The 17,314-nt window shown below is 35.3% G+C and overlaps 2 protein-coding genes across 5 annotated transcripts; one reads left to right on the top strand and one right to left on the bottom strand.

Moving 5' to 3' along the window:
• The first annotated feature begins 1,769 nt into the window (after positions 1 to 1,769).
• Positions 1,770 to 5,674, top strand: LOC103933236 (probable peroxidase 26). The gene is made up of 4 exons (XM_009342907.2): positions 1,770 to 2,841; positions 3,830 to 4,009; positions 4,462 to 4,621; positions 4,809 to 5,674. Exons 1-4 carry the CDS (start codon positions 2,584 to 2,586, stop codon positions 5,234 to 5,236), a joined length of 1,026 nt encoding a protein of 341 aa, XP_009341182.2. The 5' UTR covers positions 1,770 to 2,583; the 3' UTR covers positions 5,237 to 5,674.
• On the bottom strand, positions 5,338 to 16,177 carry LOC103933216 (small G protein signaling modulator 1). Of its 4 annotated transcripts, none has more exons than XM_009342880.3 (12): positions 16,028 to 16,177; positions 15,531 to 15,818; positions 13,167 to 13,265; positions 12,460 to 12,563; positions 11,017 to 11,825; positions 10,764 to 10,886; positions 10,532 to 10,620; positions 10,249 to 10,449; positions 9,326 to 9,721; positions 8,046 to 8,129; positions 6,916 to 7,110; positions 5,338 to 5,671 (listed from the first exon to the last, which is right to left on the bottom strand). In XM_009342880.3, exons 2-11 carry the CDS (start codon positions 15,657 to 15,659, stop codon positions 7,069 to 7,071), a joined length of 2,076 nt encoding a protein of 691 aa, XP_009341155.2. In that variant the 5' UTR covers positions 15,660 to 15,818; positions 16,028 to 16,177; the 3' UTR covers positions 5,338 to 5,671; positions 6,916 to 7,068. The 4 variants fall into 4 exon arrangements, with proteins under 4 accessions (XP_009341155.2, XP_009341153.2, XP_009341154.2 ...); XM_009342878.3 differs by having other exon boundaries at positions 5,338 to 5,664; positions 15,519 to 15,818; XM_009342879.3 differs by having other exon boundaries at positions 5,338 to 5,667; positions 15,519 to 15,818.
• Positions 16,178 to 17,314: the final 1,137 nt, after the last annotated feature.

The following is a 17,314-nucleotide window of genomic DNA, read 5'->3' on the forward strand; positions in this document are numbered from 1 at the left end:
AAATGGACGGTCAAAAGTGTTGATATGCTGTTGATGCCGATAAATTAGCTTCAAGTTTCAGAGTTTAATAACACGAGAACACAAACTGTGGTCTACTTTTAGCACGCGATTGCCAAGAACGATAAAAAGATATGTCGTCGGATACATATGCACACCAGACTTCACTTTTTGCCAGTCAACAATTGCATAGGTAAGTTATATCATTGGCCTTTGGCAGATATGCATGCATATTATATATGATATATTATATATAGAATAATGTTAGAGCAGTATATGTTTATACATTAGTCTCATTCTATTGGAGCATCTTTAAGTAACTTTAGTTGAGAGACACCTTGTGATCTCATTCTTTAACTTTTTTTAATAAGATTTTTTAATCAAAATGATCATTGAGATTTGCATAACTCATCATTTTGGTCCATGAGATTTGAAATCAATAGAAGTGGTCATTGAGTTTGTTCATCATCAATCATTTTGATCATTCCTTGAAAAATAAAGGACCAAATGACAAAAATACCCTCAATTTAATAAACAATTGGCCAAAATAATTTGACAAAAATTGAGGGTATTTTTGTCATTATATCTTTATTTAATAAAGATTTTTCAAGAAAATACCAAAATGATTGATGGTGGACAAACTCAGGGACCACTTCTATTGATTTCAAATCTTAGGGACTAAAGTGAGGAGTTATGCAAATCTTTAGGAACCATTTTGGTTAAAAAAACCTTTTAATAATTATAACCGTTTATATTTTAGTGTGTTAGTCAAAGATCATCCTTACAAAAAATTACCCGCAATCCAAAATCACTAAGACCTATCATTGTAGTGAAGAAAATGGACCAATAGGATCTTTGAGATAAACACTAATATGACTACCATTTAATTCAACATTCAAATGATATCGGATTTGGGTGATTTTTTGTAGAAGTAATTTTTGAATAAAGATCTAAAAGATAGATGCTTAGGTCATTGAAATACGATGTAGATTGAGAGATCGCTTACTGAAAGGAGAGTGTTATACATCATGATGATTGAATATATAGCCTTAGCAAAGCTTGTTCATGCCTTAGGAAAATGTCTTCAAAAACCTTCAATATTCTTCAAATAAGCATGATTCAAAAATAAATAAATATTAAAAAAATAATGGTTATGAACTAATGAGTCGCCATACCTTCAGCCATATCCAGCATGTCGAATAACTAAAGCCTATTTAGCACTTATGAACTTTATTTTCTTTACATAAGTCATAAAACTCCTTAAGTACCTATAATTCTCGTAAGTGTTTCTGTTAAGCGTGCTTTTATTGTAATTGTACACGTAAGATTTTAATGAGAATTCAAATGGTTAATGAAAATTCACTTTTAAAACACTTTTATGGGCCATTATAAGACCTTTTAAATATTTTCTGCAAAATACAGTCAAAAGTGCATTCGTTAAACAGAAAGGGCTAAAAGCACTTTCCAATAATCAAATTTTTTTTTTTTTAAGTTATAACGAAAAGTCTGCGGTACTATTCACTTTAACGAAAAATCATATTTTTACACGAAAAAGTCAATCATGATACTATTCCCTTTATCCTTTATTTTGTCTTTATCGTTAAAACTCAAAATTTTCAAGCACTTTTCATTAGTTTTTATTTTTATTTTTTACAGTGCTTGGCAAAAGTAGCTCGAAACATTTTTCTGTTTACAAAGTTATTAACCTAATCTGAAGGTAATAAACTAATCTGTCACAAGCTAGTGATCGACTTAAAATTCAATCAGTCAATTACTACTAACTTGGTAACTTGATCAACCAATACTTGCACCTATCAAATGTTAACAGCTGGTATATGCATCGAGTATCAGGGACATCGATCTAATCGTATAATTTATGAACCTCGGATTCTAAAAATTTATGGGATCACAGAATTTGTCTTGGTAATAAGATTAGATTTCAAACCCTAAAACCTAGGCTGAGCTCGCATGCATCGTTAAATTGGAGGAATTTTTCAATGTGCTGGGAAAACGACCTAATACACCAAATGTTATAATACAAATTGTTGGATACTTAAAAAAAAAATAAAAAAATAAAAAAAATCTACAACAACTTGTATTATAACACTTGTTGTATACGTCCGTTTTTTCAACACGCTGAAAAATTTCTCTCTAAATTGGTCCATGTTCCTTTGTAACTACGATATTATTTAGCTCGGTTATCACGTACAAGATAGCGTGTAAGAAGGTTATTGAAGCCAGCCCTTGCCCTTGGTGCATGTGAACAGCCTATTTTCCCCCGCACTTCCGTCACACGGTGCCGTAAGACTGGGATCTAAGTCACCAACATCTTATAGCTATACCACCCCAAGGCCTTTAAATAATAAATAATTAGAATAATGTACACAAAATTACATATCCAACTTGGCATTGTCGGTCACTCCATGTGTACGAACCACAGAACCCTGAAAAGTTCATGTATATAAACCCCCTTAGGGTTTCTGAAACAGTACAAGTCTCAGTGCATGCAGAAGAGCTAGTACTCGATCGGAACTATTTTCTGAAACGAGGGTTTTTTGGTAGGAGAGAAACAGCAGATTAAAGACGATGAGAAGCCAGATGAGATTTGTGCTTCTCGTGCTCCCATTTTTTGGTTTAGTTGCAGTGAGCTTCTGTCTAGGGTTTGTAAGTGCAGATGGTTCGACAGTGCCAAGGCCGAAGTTGACTTGGCATTACTACAAAACTCACAACACTTGTGATGATGCAGAGGTTTATATCCGGCACCAAGTGGAGTTGTTTTGGAAAAAGGATAAAAGCATCACTCCCAAGCTCCTCCGGTTGGTCTACTCAGATTGCTTTGTAACGGTACGTATTTCGTTTCTACTGTCTACCACCTCCTATTCGTTCTATCACAGATTGGATCAATTTAGTTTGACGTAATGCTAGAGATACCATTTAAAAAATATGATTTAGGTAGATCCTCTCCCTAGCATTTTCATTGAAGTAGCACAAAGAAAACAATATTAATATATCATTCCCTAGTCAACAATCACTCAACTTCCCCACGAACTACTTGTATAAAATATTCTAGGCCCTCCTGACTTGAAGGCAAGGTAATTATTAAAAAATAACACGACAAATTTCTAACATTGTTTAAATCCCTTAGTAAATTGTGATTTGAGTGTGTGTTGGCTTTTTTATTATGTTTTTTTTTCTAGTAAATATCTTACTTTTATTTTTATTATTTAAGTTAATGAAGAGAAATAAAGAGAGGAAATAAAGAGAGTTTAAACTTGAAATGTAGTAAGAGAGAATTTGTTAGTGAGTATCTGATTGACTACTTTTTTTTTTTGTTAGAATATCCACCTCATTATGGTAGCGAATAAAACATAGGGTAATACTATCAAAATCAAAATTTTAAATCAAATTTTGTAAATTTAATGATGTGGATGTTTAAATGTTGATTAACGTGCTTATTTTTTACTGGTTTGTTAGTTTAAAATTTTGATCTCTCTAGCATTATCCTAAATTATATAACACGCCGAAGGATAAATTCTCCATTTCCTTTTTTTTTTTTTTATTGTGTGTGAATATAGCCATGAATATTTCTTTCGAAAATTTCAATTGAGGTAAAAAATATATATTTTGGACATTAAATTAAGCGAACCTACATTTTATGACTCAAAAGAGAGCTCAGTAAAAAGAAATTTTAGCACGTAGTGTACAACTTTTTTTTTTCAGTAAAAAGTATTTCTATTTAAGCTATATGATGAAATAACAAATCATTTAAATTTCTCTGGTTTTTTTTGTTTTGTTTTGTTTTGTTTATATTTTTATACATATGGAAATGCAGGGTTGTGATGCATCAATCCTCCTTGATGGTGAAGACTCAGAAAAAACTGCACCACAAAATTACGGGCTTGGAGCTTTTGTTGTCATTGACAAGATCAAAACCGTCCTCGAGCAGCGGTGCCCCGGTGTCGTCTCTTGCGCCGACATTCTCAACCTCGCCACTAGGGATGCCGTTCATTTGGTACCATATTCTCAAACTATAAATGAATTGAGATCCGCTTAGGATATCGATGAGACATATTCCAAAATTCGAATCACTTATTTTAATCTTACGGTTCTAATTAACTAGCTCACATCACACAAATTAAGGGTCCATATCTCTCTCTCCATCTCATGAATAATCCAGATTTCTCTATATGCCGGCTCCAGACTACTAGATTCGAAGAGGATCTGAATTCTACTATATACAATCTTTTGGTCCGGCTTTAATATATGTAGTACTCAGTGTTACGAGTATTTTAACCGTTAGATTTGATTTCTAATTGTTAATCGTTTTTCATGATCCTCAGTGCTACGTACCATTAAAAAAAAATTGATGATTCTCATGAAAAACTACTATTTGCACCCAAAATTTATATTGTTATTATTTAAAAATAGTAATAATTATCCATGTATTTATTTATATATCAACAGGACGGCGCACCATCTTATCCTGTTCTGACAGGAAGAAGAGACGGTCTGACATCAACCAGGTCATCAGTGGACCTTCCCTCACCCTCCATCACATGGGAGGATGCCCTAAAATACTTCAATTCTAGAGGCTTGAACGTACTGGATATGGCAACCCTCCTAGGTAACACCATCATCCAAAATCGAACCTAAATCGCCGTTTCATTAAAAACCATTTCGTTTTCAGTTTTCAATTTGACTAATAACCAAAAACAAACGGCCCCTAAAACGGAAAATTAGATTATCGCAAGTGTAACTTTGATGTGGGATCATCGGTTTCTCAAACTAAAATGCATTTCAATTGGTTTCAGGTGCACATTCAATGGGGAGAACACATTGTCACTACATTCTTGATCGGCTGTACAATTTCAATGGCACCAAAAAGCCAGACCCAAGCATGGACCCTTCACTCTTAAACGATCTGAGAAAGAGCTGCCCGCCGAGAACGAAAAAGGGACAGACCGACCCTCTGGTGTACCTAAACCCGCAATTCGGTGCCAACTACAGATTCACACAAACCTACTACTCCAGAGTTCTATCGCACAAAGCTGTACTTGGAATCGATCAACAGTTACTGTATAGCAACGACACTAAGGAAATCACTCAAGAGTTTGCTGCCGGTTTTGAAGACTTTCGAAAGGCATTCGCTATGTCTATGTACCGGATGGGAGAGTACCAGGTTTTGACAGGAAACCAGGGCGAGATACGCAAAAATTGCCGAGTTCCAAACAAGAAGTAGATGGCGAGTAGCTGTGTGAACCGTTGAGAGATTCGGGAAGGGAAATGCTGTCATCTCGGTGGTGGTGTTTTGTGTTGGTTAAGGAGGAATAATTTGGGTAATGACCTAAAGAAAAGTACATTTCCAATTCATAAATAAAATTATCTAACAAAGTTTCTTAGATTGTCACTCAGTAGCTCTCAGCATATGATATTTTGTATAACCATCAAACAAAACTCTCCTTCCAAGTTTTCACATCCTCAACTCCGCAACATATAACGAAAACTAAACAGACTTTTGGAAGTGTAAGCGTCATGAAGTAACGAAGATTACAAGATTAATAAAAAAAATCCAAGTTTTCCAAACCTGTAACAGGTATCCATCAAAGCTTAAGCAATCAGAACTCCAAGCACGAAAACAGAGAAACTTCTTCCGACTTTGCAATGTCGCTGCTGGCTTCAAGATAAGTAAGAGAACAAAATAAGCTCTGGCAAATACTAACTGGAAGCATAGAGAGGAAATAAAGGAATATGCTCCTGAAAATCATTTCAGGAGTAACACCATAAATTTGTTAATATCGACCCACTCGAAAGTTAAAAAGGAAAAAAATAGACAATGAAGGAGAAAGGTAAACAGTTATGGAGTCCAGAGCCGACAGATTATAGGAACAAGTTTGTTACTAGAAATCTAGCAAATATTTTGAATACAATATCTGCTGGGGAACCAAATATCTCCCTTTTCTCATTGCCTTTCCATAGAGATATCAAAATATATGGTCAGACACGAAACTGGTGTAATTAAGGGTGACAATTCGTGTTAACAGATTGTTTTCGTGGCGTGCAATTTACAGTTCAATTGGAAAAATAGTCAACCTTAACCAGACCCATATGATCAACCCGTTTATAATAGCACGGTATCATGTTCAAGTTCTCCACCGTATGTTGTGAAACTAAAAACTTCAAACTAAGTTTCCTTTATTTCCAAACTAAACCTGTCCTTTATTGCTAACCAAACCTGTCCCATATTTCTAAACTAAAACTTCAACCCATTTATAAAAATTCACAACCGGTATGATTGTGCCACTCACTGTCCCTTATGTTTTATCCTAATTATATCTTCACCTAATTAAACTTTTTCCTCATGTGGCCAGAAAAATGACCACAATGCAAAAGCAAAGCATCAAACATACAAGAAGATCCCATCTGATCGGAAAGAAAGATCAAAAGATAAGATACTTGTATCTGCATGTGACCAACCAGTTCAAGAATAAGAAGAGTGGTAGAATTGGCAGGAGAGAAGGGACGTAGACCAAACTACGTAAGCTCAAATAAGATGCCCAACAAAAATCCAATTACAACAGGTCCTTTTAATAGGCAGTCCAATATTACCTTCCTATAGTATATAAGCAAATAATTACTATTAAATTAAAAGGTCCTAAAAATAAATCTAGATTCCACTCTGCTAAAACATAAATACGGATTCACTTTGACATTAACCCCATCGACAAATAATATAAAATAACACATCATGATTTTCAGACAAAAAATAATTATCATTTGATTGAATGTTATGTAATGTACCAAAACTAGGAACAGGAAAAGAGAAAGCACTCGTCTAGGAACATTTCCAAATCAGATCAAACTGAAACGATTTCGGGGTTTCCATACAAATGAAAGTAAAGAGAAGTACACGATAATTACCTTGCAAAAAAATGTGAAGGAGACAACATAAATGCAAATAACTGGACCAATCTGCAAACCGCAATGGCACTTCAGCTTGAACTTATGACTATAATTAGATCAGAGTGCCAACACTGTGCTTCAAGCATGATACTATCTGGGAATGAAGAAAGCCTAGTCACCATTCCGAGCTGCAGGGCTGTTTCTCCTGATAAGCTGGTTCAAACAGAAGTTTCAGGAAAAGCATCCACAAAGCAATATCCACAGTTTCAGGCAACAAAATGGTAGTTCCATACGCAGAAATGGAAAGTCTCTGTACATTTCTATTATCACCCGCCTGTGTTTTTGTCTCATTCTTTGTTTATTACTTATTTTCTTTACTTTTTCATCCACAATCACTCCAGTGCATTAAAAATGGTGCCTTCCGTTATATTATATTAATTTTCTAACTTTTCCAAATTATACGAGCAGACTTGCAGTGCATCATAATTATGCACATACAATCATTTGTAGACCTAATCACAACACCTTGTTGGATGCTTGAAAGTTGCACCTGTGGACATTATCTAAAGTGGACGTCCACAAAAGAGACTACCTCTATATGCACATATGTAAAATGTATATGTATAGTCCCCTCCTTGAAAAAATCCCTTTTTCCTAAAAAGCAAAAGGGATCCGATTGTTGGGGTCACCCCACAATGTTGTCCAAGGATCCTAACCGCCTATGTTTTATGTCCACAATTTAAGAAAAGTCTCTGCAAAAATTTAGGTAAACCGAAAATCGCTTAACAATTTAAATAACTAAATGGATTTCCATTTGGATATTATTTCATAATGATTTGTGAATAGGGAAATAGCACAATGAGGGTTGGCCCCCTCATGCAAGCCCTTTTGCTTCTAATCGAAAGAGATCCCTGTTTATGAGTTCCCCCCACATATTTAGACACACACATTGGATTTTAGATTGCAAATAGAGAAACTTCACGAATAACAGAAAGGGGACACGATAGCAATGTACAGTGCTATCCCATGATTTATTTCTTAATTTAGAGAATGGTGAGAAAATTCCCTTCAAAATTTACAGAGAACTTCCAGTCCTCTAACTCACTCACTAATTGTTAAGAGGGAAATAGTAAATCAAAAGATCTAACCTTGTAGAAATATTTCTTCCGAAGCTTGACCGCTGAGCGGATGCATCTTTTCACATTGATTTTCAGCAACTTATCATTGAAAGTCTGCGGAGCAATGAATAGTGTCAAATAATGATTGTAATACTATTAGCTGCGTCCAACCACACAACCCCCCCCAAAACCAAAAAAAAAATATACACATATACAGTAATTGTCCCTTGATATTACACACACACATAATTAATAGCAACACTTGCGCAGCTTTGACTTTAGGATACCCCATATCATTATAGGCCTCTATGAAAACACACATACTCCCAAAAAATTAATACATATACTCCCCGGGTACTAATCCAACATTTTCAATCAATATCATTTGACGCTTATACAACTTTGACTTTTTAAATCTGTATCATTCTGCAATTGTGTTCACAATGCAAACTTGGTTGCGGCTATTGGATGTGTTTGGAGTGGTGAGGGGTGTCCTTTACATTTCTATTTCCTGTTGGTGGAGAGATATTCCTTTTGGGAATGACAACAGGCAGTCACTTTCTTTTCTTTTCTTTTTCTTTTTTGAGAAGAACGATAACACTCTATTAAAAAATAACATGAATTACAAAATAGTGGATAAGAAATCCACCATCTAGCAAAACTAGCTAAGACCTCTCAAGTAGATCTATTTACAAGTAACATAACCTCAACCAAAATCATTAAACGGCTGCTAACAAGGCAGTCACTTTTGTGCAATATTAGCTCTTTTGTGGATAGCTCGGTTGAAATGAGCAATTGGATTCAGTGATGACAAGTGGGAATGAATTTTCTTTAGACATTCATTCCAAGGAAGTAAAAAGATATGCCTTTAATATTATTTATCTTGAATTAGGGTAATTTAAACTTAAATTTGATTTGAGCCCTTAGTTTGAAGGTGCATCTTAGATTTTACGAGCTTCTCATCCATTCTACTTAATACTTTTTTCCAGTCTTAAACAAAGGTTGTGTTGCCACTAGCACTTTGGTATAGTGGTATTCCTCTAAGTGGGAGGTCTGTGGTTCAACTCCCATGAAGGGCAACTTCCATACCAAATTATGGCAGCCCATTGTGTGGCTTAGGCCAATTCCCCACCGCCCAATATTGTTGTATAAAAAATATTTAAAAATAAAAAAAGGTTGTGTTTTATCCGAAAAACAAAAGTGCAGAAAATCTGACCCAAAATGTTATATCCCAGGTCACCAGAAAAGTAACCATTGACAGGCTGAAAACAAACAGAGAAATTGAATAATTAAGGGATAGCAGCACCTACCTTTATCATATCATCAATTGAACGCGTCTCGCGAATAATTTTCTGACGGTTCATGATGAGGATTGCTGCAACACAGAAGACCGGTAACTCATCATCTCCATTCCTCGTTGATGAGACCACAGAGCAGATGTGCATCCGGTCATTCCTTGACCAAAAATTCCTTGTCAACCCGCAAAAATTATAGGCTGATCCAGACTTCATTCCAGTGTCAGACACGGAGCATTCTAGATTGCCACTATTTGTACGTGATCCGCTCTTTGTATGACCACCACTCTCAGCAGTTTCAACCCTCAATTCTGCTTCAGAGTCACTCGGCAGTTGTACTACCAAGGCTTCCAGACAGTTGTCATCTAAATTGTAAGCCAAGGATTCTTGAAAATCAGCGGCCCACATCATCTGCATTTAACATACTGACAAGTTAAAACTATACAAATACACACTGCAGTTTATGAAGTAAATATGTAGTAGAAAATATCTCATTCTAACTTATCATATACATTCCGGCCAAAAGAAACAAAGGATAATAAAAATAAAAACAATATTATAGACATGCGTAGAGCTTACTCTCCAAACTCCTAACTCCATAGGCTAAGTTTCCTTCCCACTTGTAATTTTTATAACGCCAAGCTCATCATACGTACTACAATACAAGGAAATGCGCTTATAACCCTAAAACCAATATTATGAAAGATGCCCCTTTGACGTCAAATAATTCAGGAAAAGTCACACAGCAAAAAGAAGCAGCAAGCCATCATTTACTGTATGAAGTATGGCAAGGTCACACAAATTAATATTTGCATCTAATCAATACCATAGCTCATCCATTTTGTTACTGTCAATGCAGGCTATGTGGCCCAAATTTTCATAAATTCTTTGGGTAGTCTACCATATCAAGCATGAGAGAGCAACTGAAGAGCACAAACCTCCCACATACAAAGAGCATCATTAAAAGACAACTCCCGACGAAAGAGAACGAGCAGCATCCGGAATGCAAAATGCAGGCTTTCAGCACCTATGTTTGACAGGTGTGAAAACATTTCCCTGTCTGTGAGTTCCAAGATATTCCACAATCCTTGCAACTGCTTCATTACCCCAGTCGGTCCTTCCATTTGGAAATTTTCACGCTGAAAGAAAGGTTTGAAAAGAAAATGTAAGTGATGGAGTATAGAACTATCAAGCTCAATTTATATGTAAAGTTTAGAATACCATTCTTCTTAGAAGCATCTCAAAGCACCAAAATGCATCAGCATCATCCTCAAAGAGAACCACAAATGGAGACAGCAAGTCACTCATACCTAAAATAACAAATTTCCTTTCAAGTCAAACTTACGTCTGCAGCTTTTGAGATAAGTTGGTAGCTTAAGATTTTACTGTTAGAGAGAAATTATGTGGTGACAGAAAAGAGCCTTAAGAAAACAAAACTAATAACAAAAACAACCTTGACAATATCCTGTAGCTGGATCCACCCATGCATAAACAGCAAGAATATCTGACATCCTAGCTAAATTTTTAGCATCCTCGTAGAATTCAAGATGACTATCTGTTCTTACCACATCAACAACTGAAAAAGACAGATTTTGTCAACTTAAAACAATTCTTTAAAAATATCCATGGATGAGAATGAGTAAATTTCCCACCTCCATATAGAAGTACGTAAATACAAGTAAGAATAAGTAAGAAAGGAAACTTACCTATTCGGTGGAGAGTCCAAAGCCATTCAGATACCCTGTCTTCATTCACAGCCCCTCCTTGAGACATGATTGTATTTCTAAATTCTGTTTCTGGTACATCTGATATTTTCAACTCGTTTACCATTTCTGTCTTGTTACCCGTATTATTCGGCTGCGTCACCAATTGATGGGCATCAGTAGAAACCAATTCAATTTCAGAGTTAATGGCACATGAAACTTTCTTGGATGGTGAGCAGTTTGATTCAATAACTAAGTCTACATTGTTATTGACTTGAAAACTGTGCATGCTGTGCTTTTTCGACCTGGACTTATGTTGCAGAGAAACTTTATCATCGTGCACTCCACCTTCTTTTTTATCTTCTTCACACTTTCCAAACAAATCAGCAACAGGTAAAGGAGGAAAATCAAAATAACTTTGTGGTACATGTTTTGTTTCATCTGCTTCGCTCCCTAGCTTTGGGGAGCTGCAGTCATGTGGCCCTGAAGTACGTATGAAAGAAGAAGAATCATATGCTACACTATCTGTGCTCTCCCTCAGACTGACAAGGTCAACCGAATCGCTAGAACTCTCTTGTTGGCATGCATATGATGTATCTGTACAATTATTATTCCTATCACAATAATTCTCTACTTTGTTAGTATTATCAAAAGAAGTTTGTCTATGTTCAACTTTAGCTTCCCTCCCATCCTCCTCTTTAGACGGTGCCCTCACATCCATAACCTTGGACCCAACAACATAAGCAAGTGAACCAGTTCCAATGCTTGAATGGATCATTTGGCACTGCTTAATCAGGTCACTGTAACGTTCCCTGCATGCATAATGAAGATGATGAGTACAAACAAATCCAACAGATTGTACTTCAATTGCACTTACTAATTCAAAAAATAAATAAATAAAATAAAATTCTTTACTGAAAAGAAAAGTTCATGGTGCATTTTAATGTGTAAAAGGGGAATAAAAGCTGAATTACGGCTTCTGATTTATTTTCATTCTTAATCCCTGTCTACACTAAGGATAAATCTACTCCAGAATTTATTTTACAGACTAACTTACACCATGGCTAGATGAGATGAGGCCTGGTTTGCCATCTAGTTTAATAGCACAAGCAACATATCAAAGGTCGAGCTTGGGTGATATGCATGACAAGCCATATAACCAGTCACGTTATGGACAAAATGAGTCTAGAAAGGTTGGGGCATTTCCCTTCAGACCAAAGAAAAAACGATTTTGCATTGTCCTTATCTTTTGACTAAAGTGAATGGAAAGGTACTACATGCCCTGCATACATGACGTCAAATTGACCCATCATTGACCACATGAAGGCCAGTGAATGAAGATGAGGACTGGAATAAGTGATCACTTTCCCAGTGGTACAAGAGATTTAAAAAAGTATAAAATTAAACAAAACAAGAACACTAAGAACTAAGAAGAAAGAACTAGACCTCCGGGCTGTCCGCAACTGCCGCCGAGACTCTTCAGTGCTACCCAGAGCATAACAACCAAGTAAAAATTCCCAGACTTCTGGTCTTATAGATGGATCGACACCCTATAATGCAGCACCAAATTCATTGTAATCATAAGTTAAAAAGTTACATTAGCCATCTTTAACACAGGAATTTCAATACTTCAAAATCACAAAATGACTCAACATTCTTGAAACAAACACGTATAAAACAAAGTTAGCTTTCGCAAACAAATCAACACAGTAAACCAGACAATGATCACTGAAAATGCCAACAGAATACCACCTGAATAGTTAACGTTTATGCCATAGTGAAATGAGAGTTTTTTTTTTTTTTTCGGTTTTAAATGAGAGAATGTACACCAGAAATTCCATGCCTATTCACAGTTGATAGTACAAGTTGTACCAAATAAACAAATATGTGCATCTTCTCTTCAAACACGTTTACCACATTTCTAAAGGCAATGAAATCAAGTGAAAGGATTTGGGATGTTGCAAATAGAGGTCATCTGCAACCCTAATAATGATGTATTTATAACCCCAATCATGATCCTACTATTTGTAAAACAAATTAGTCATAAAAAATAACATAAACAGACCTTTAATTTATAGAAAATTCAATTGAAATGTTAGAAGAAACTCGCTACCTATGAGACACATATTATATTCCATGGTAAAACAACATACCCCCAATGCTATTAATTTGAGTGCCTTCTGAAAACCAAAATTCTTCCCATCGCTATCAAATGTTGCCTGCCACTTCTCCGGCTTAAGCATTTTGTTCACCTGAATCATTGGGACATAAAACATCAATGCTCCATAACAATACAACAATGAACAAAAGAAAACTCATTATGGTAATTTAATTACATGGAGGTCGATTAGTGGTCCACTCTTCACAAATTGTTCCACCCTACGTTATGGTGGTCAACTAATGGTCAGTCACAAAATGTTCCAGCCTAGCCATGACTCTAATATATCATACGTAACTCCCTCACCCTTGTTCCAAAGGCCCAAACTAATAGAAAGATCTGAAGTAGTTTATTTGTGACTCTAATATCACTTCCAATGCCCTCATCCTTGTCCAAACAAAACCCAAACTACCAGAAGATTAAGACGTAGTCTGTGACTACTGGACTGGAGGATTAACCTACCAACAAGGTACAAGTGGAGTTCCCTTGATTTAATAATGACATTGGTGCATGCAGCGTTGGAAATTTCTTCGATATGGTTGATACTCTTGTGGAATTATCGAAAAATCAGGGAAAGATATGGAAACTGGGGGTGAAAACTTCACCCCATATCTTTCGGGAAATCAATAAATTTCTTTGAAATCGTTTATATCAGTGCAGAAATTTCGGCAGAGAATATGCAGATTGGTGGTTGATTCATTTTCTTCTCTGTTTCTTTTTCACGTTTTCTTTTGGTATCATTTGCTTACTTGAAGATTGAGTTTTCAATCTGTTCCGTGAATTCAACTTGCTGATTTCTAGTGTAGCAGAGGTTTGGAAAAGTTTGGCAGATCAACTATTTGATGGGTTTCAGGTTTTCAGCAAGGTTATGGTTTCAGTCCTTCTCGGTGATATATTTGGAGATTCGTTTGAAGTTGTAGGCACGATGCCATTCACTAGGCGCACGTAATCTGTGATCATAGAGTTGAATTATTTTTGGGTTTTCATCTATACCATCTGGGGTTTCAAGATCAAGCGCCGAATTGGACACAGTTGTCTAGTGCACTCTTGCACGTAATCTGTTCGACAAAATGTCTTAGTGAATTGAGGTTCTGCCTTCTTCAATTTTACATTCAGTATTATTTCAAGATTCTATCTTTGTGACTCTAGTATGTTGCAACTGGTAATTTTGATATCAAGGCACGAAGCCAATTGTTAAAACTTAAAACTTGAGGTTTTGGGTACAAAGCATGTTATTGAATGTTCTCAAATGTTGAGCTTTTAAACATGATGCTTGCTCTCTTGTTTTGGGTTTGTTCATGTCTCGATTCATTGTTTGGTTTGCTGAGAGCCTGGTTGGAGGAGAAAGATATGTTAAGGCTTAAAGTTGTTAAGGATTTAGAATTAGGTGTCAAGAAGTTTGTGTAGGCATTGGTGCAATGGGAAAGTACTACGTTGGAAGGCCTAGTCAAAATGAAAGATTAAGATATCAGTTTTAACTACATGAGCCTATGCATTCTTTATGGCATTAGTTTAATTTAATAAGACTTGTGTTGCTTTCATGATGAAAGTTTCAATTAAGTTATGTATAATTTTATCCATTATATCCTTTACTTTATTACTTGTCATTAGAAGGAAGTTGTCATTCTCGCACATCACATACTTATTTTTTTACATAGTATTGAATCATTAATTCTTGATTCATACATAGTGTGGTTTCACATGAAATTCTCTCGAGTTTGATTTTAAATTTTGGCATTTTTGAGCAAATTTCTATCATTTCGATCAAAGGCAACCGATATCGATAATTGCACAAATTTGGATATCGATATTTCCATTGATGCCGATATTTTAGACATTGGGTGCATGATATGCTCCAAAAAAAATGTGGTGGAATGCACAATCTCACATCAGTCATAAACCAAATCCTAATATGTTATATGAGCTTGATTTCACCAGAAAAAGGCATGGCATTATACGGTTGTATTTGACAACTTTTTTGGAAACTCCTTGACTCCTTACCTAAATAAATAATACCCCACCCGCGCGCACACACACACATACAATGTATATACATATATCTAAAAATGTTCTCTAACGAGAATCTAAATTATAACAGATATGCTGGATAAAAAATCCACCTGATCAAGTTCAGACAGGTTGTCTAACAATATAACACGTCAAACTATCTGACAACGGAACATGTTAACATATATATGCGTGCAAAATTCAATATTCTCAAACTTAATCAAGCATTAAAACGAACCCAAATACGCACATGAAAGGTAGTTGGATTGACAATTCACAGGCCATAGACGGAGGTAAGTAAAATGCACAAAGACAAATATTGGTAATGTGAGAATCTTACAGTTATAACCACCTTTATAGGTGACTGAGAGAGGCATGGGTCGCTAATCTCTCGCACAATTGAACCAACTCTTTGCAAATTAATGGCGGCACCTGATTTCCCACAACCACATTGCTTGTCCTCTTCACCTCCACAAGACATGCCAATACCAAAGTTAACCGAAACCCGCCAATACAACCACTACCTATCCTCTTCTTCTCCTTCTCCTTCCCTCTTCTCCTCAACCTCCACAACTACCATTACACAGCGGGGAAAATAAATAGGAAAAACCTCAAATACCCAATCCAGAAATCCAATCAACTGCCAAAGGACAATCCACAACCAAAAAGATTAAGAATTTACGGTGAAAAATGCAGCAATGAATGGAAATGAAAATTGAAATTTGGAACTGGATCCAGGAACTGATTGATGATCAGACGGCGATCGGATCATTGATACAAAATGTTTGTGTGTGAGTTTGTGTCTGTAAATATCCACACACACAGAGAGAGAGAGAGAGAGGAGCTTACCTAAGGAAGAGAGGCTACGGAATAGCATGAGATCTTTGGAGGAGAGAGAGAGAGGGAGAGAGAGAGAGAGCGCGTTGAGGAGGAGCTCCTCCATCACCATTTAACTCACAAACCGTTTTTGTTGGATTCCCCCTGTGTTTTACTTTTCTTTTCTTTTTCTTTTTTTTTTTTTTTTTTTCATTTTATTCTACTGACACATTCTTTTTTTTAACTAGCATATGAGCATACACAAAGTATATTAGAAAATTTTTTATTTTTTTATTTTTTGAAATAAAAGGAGAGAGAAAGAAAGTGATAGAGAAAGTGGGAGTGGAAATATTTTTTTAATTTTTTTAATTAGAGACATATTAGGATTACATGAATGTGAAGCTTTGAAAAAAAAAAAGCAAAATTTGGTTGTGTAAAATTACATTTTTGCCTTATATTTCTTATTCATATTCTGTTTTAATTAAAAGATTAAACTAATAATTTCATAAAATTTTGGTTGATAATGGGTGTTTTATTAATTAGTAAAGATTTGAACCGATCAATCTTTAAGCCGTGAAACAAATATTATATCTAGATAAATGAATAGTTATTCAGATAATAAATTTTTGGAGATTTAGACTTAGTCAAATTGGAATTCTATTATTTATAAAAATAAAAGAATAAGGCAAATAATAATGGTTCACAACAATAATTAAATCGCCAATGTTGAAAATACTGATGGGTAGAGAATGTCCATAGTGTTTTGGTAGAGTTTTTCAATGCCTTCACATATTGGTCTTTAACATTGGCATTGTTTATGACTACACACACACATTGTCAATTCCCATAACATATTGAAATTGACTTTGGGATGCAGGAGATCATATTTTCCAAAAAAAAGTGGTGTAATTTTTCAATGTGTAATTAATGTATCAGTATTAGAGTTGCTCTATAAATAGAGCACTTCGTATGCTTTCAAGATATAGAAAGATATACAGACATAAAAAAAGAAAGATCAATAACATCATCTATTCCTCCGTATTTATTTGTTATCCTCATGTGCTATAGTTTCAGTGTGACATTTTACGCATGCTTTACTCCATTCACTAAAAGATTATCTCTCTAACTTTGACCTATTTATAACACGTTATCAGCATGAGTCTCTAAATATAATTATTCTTTCATTTCTCTTCGCTAAACGAAAGAAAGAAAAAATGTTTCTCCTAAGGTTTATCATGTTCATTTTCTTCCTCTGCCTCAACTGTGCGGTATACCCTCGCGATGAACTATTTGCTCAATGCCTATTCTTACTTCTCAACC

Source organism: the organism of the source record quoted next, unplaced genomic scaffold (genome assembly GCF_019419815.1).
Source record: "Pyrus x bretschneideri cultivar Hongxiangsu unplaced genomic scaffold, Pyrus_bretschneideri_v1 Contig14, whole genome shotgun sequence".
NCBI lineage: Eukaryota > Viridiplantae > Streptophyta > Magnoliopsida > Rosales > Rosaceae > Pyrus > Pyrus x bretschneideri.

Excerpts from the sequence above, each read along its gene's own strand:
- LOC103933216 (XM_009342878.3), bottom strand. The coding sequence starts at position 15,659 with ATGTCTTGTGGAGGTGAAGAGGACAAGCAATGTGGTTGTGGGAAATCA. Across the intron at positions 10,621-10,763 it reads AGCTACAGGATATTGTCAAG|GTATGAGTGACTTGCTGTCT; the intron begins GTTGTTTTTGTT and ends TTGTTATTTTAG. Across the intron at positions 9,722-10,248 it reads ATGCTCTTTGTATGTGGGAG|ATGATGTGGGCCGCTGATTT; the intron begins GTTTGTGCTCTT and ends TGTTAAATGCAG.
- LOC103933236 (XM_009342907.2), top strand. The coding sequence starts at position 2,584 with ATGAGAAGCCAGATGAGATTTGTGCTTCTCGTGCTCCCATTTTTTGGT. Across the intron at positions 4,010-4,461 it reads CTAGGGATGCCGTTCATTTG|GACGGCGCACCATCTTATCC; the intron begins GTACCATATTCT and ends ATATATCAACAG. Across the intron at positions 4,622-4,808 it reads GGATATGGCAACCCTCCTAG|GTGCACATTCAATGGGGAGA; the intron begins GTAACACCATCA and ends AATTGGTTTCAG.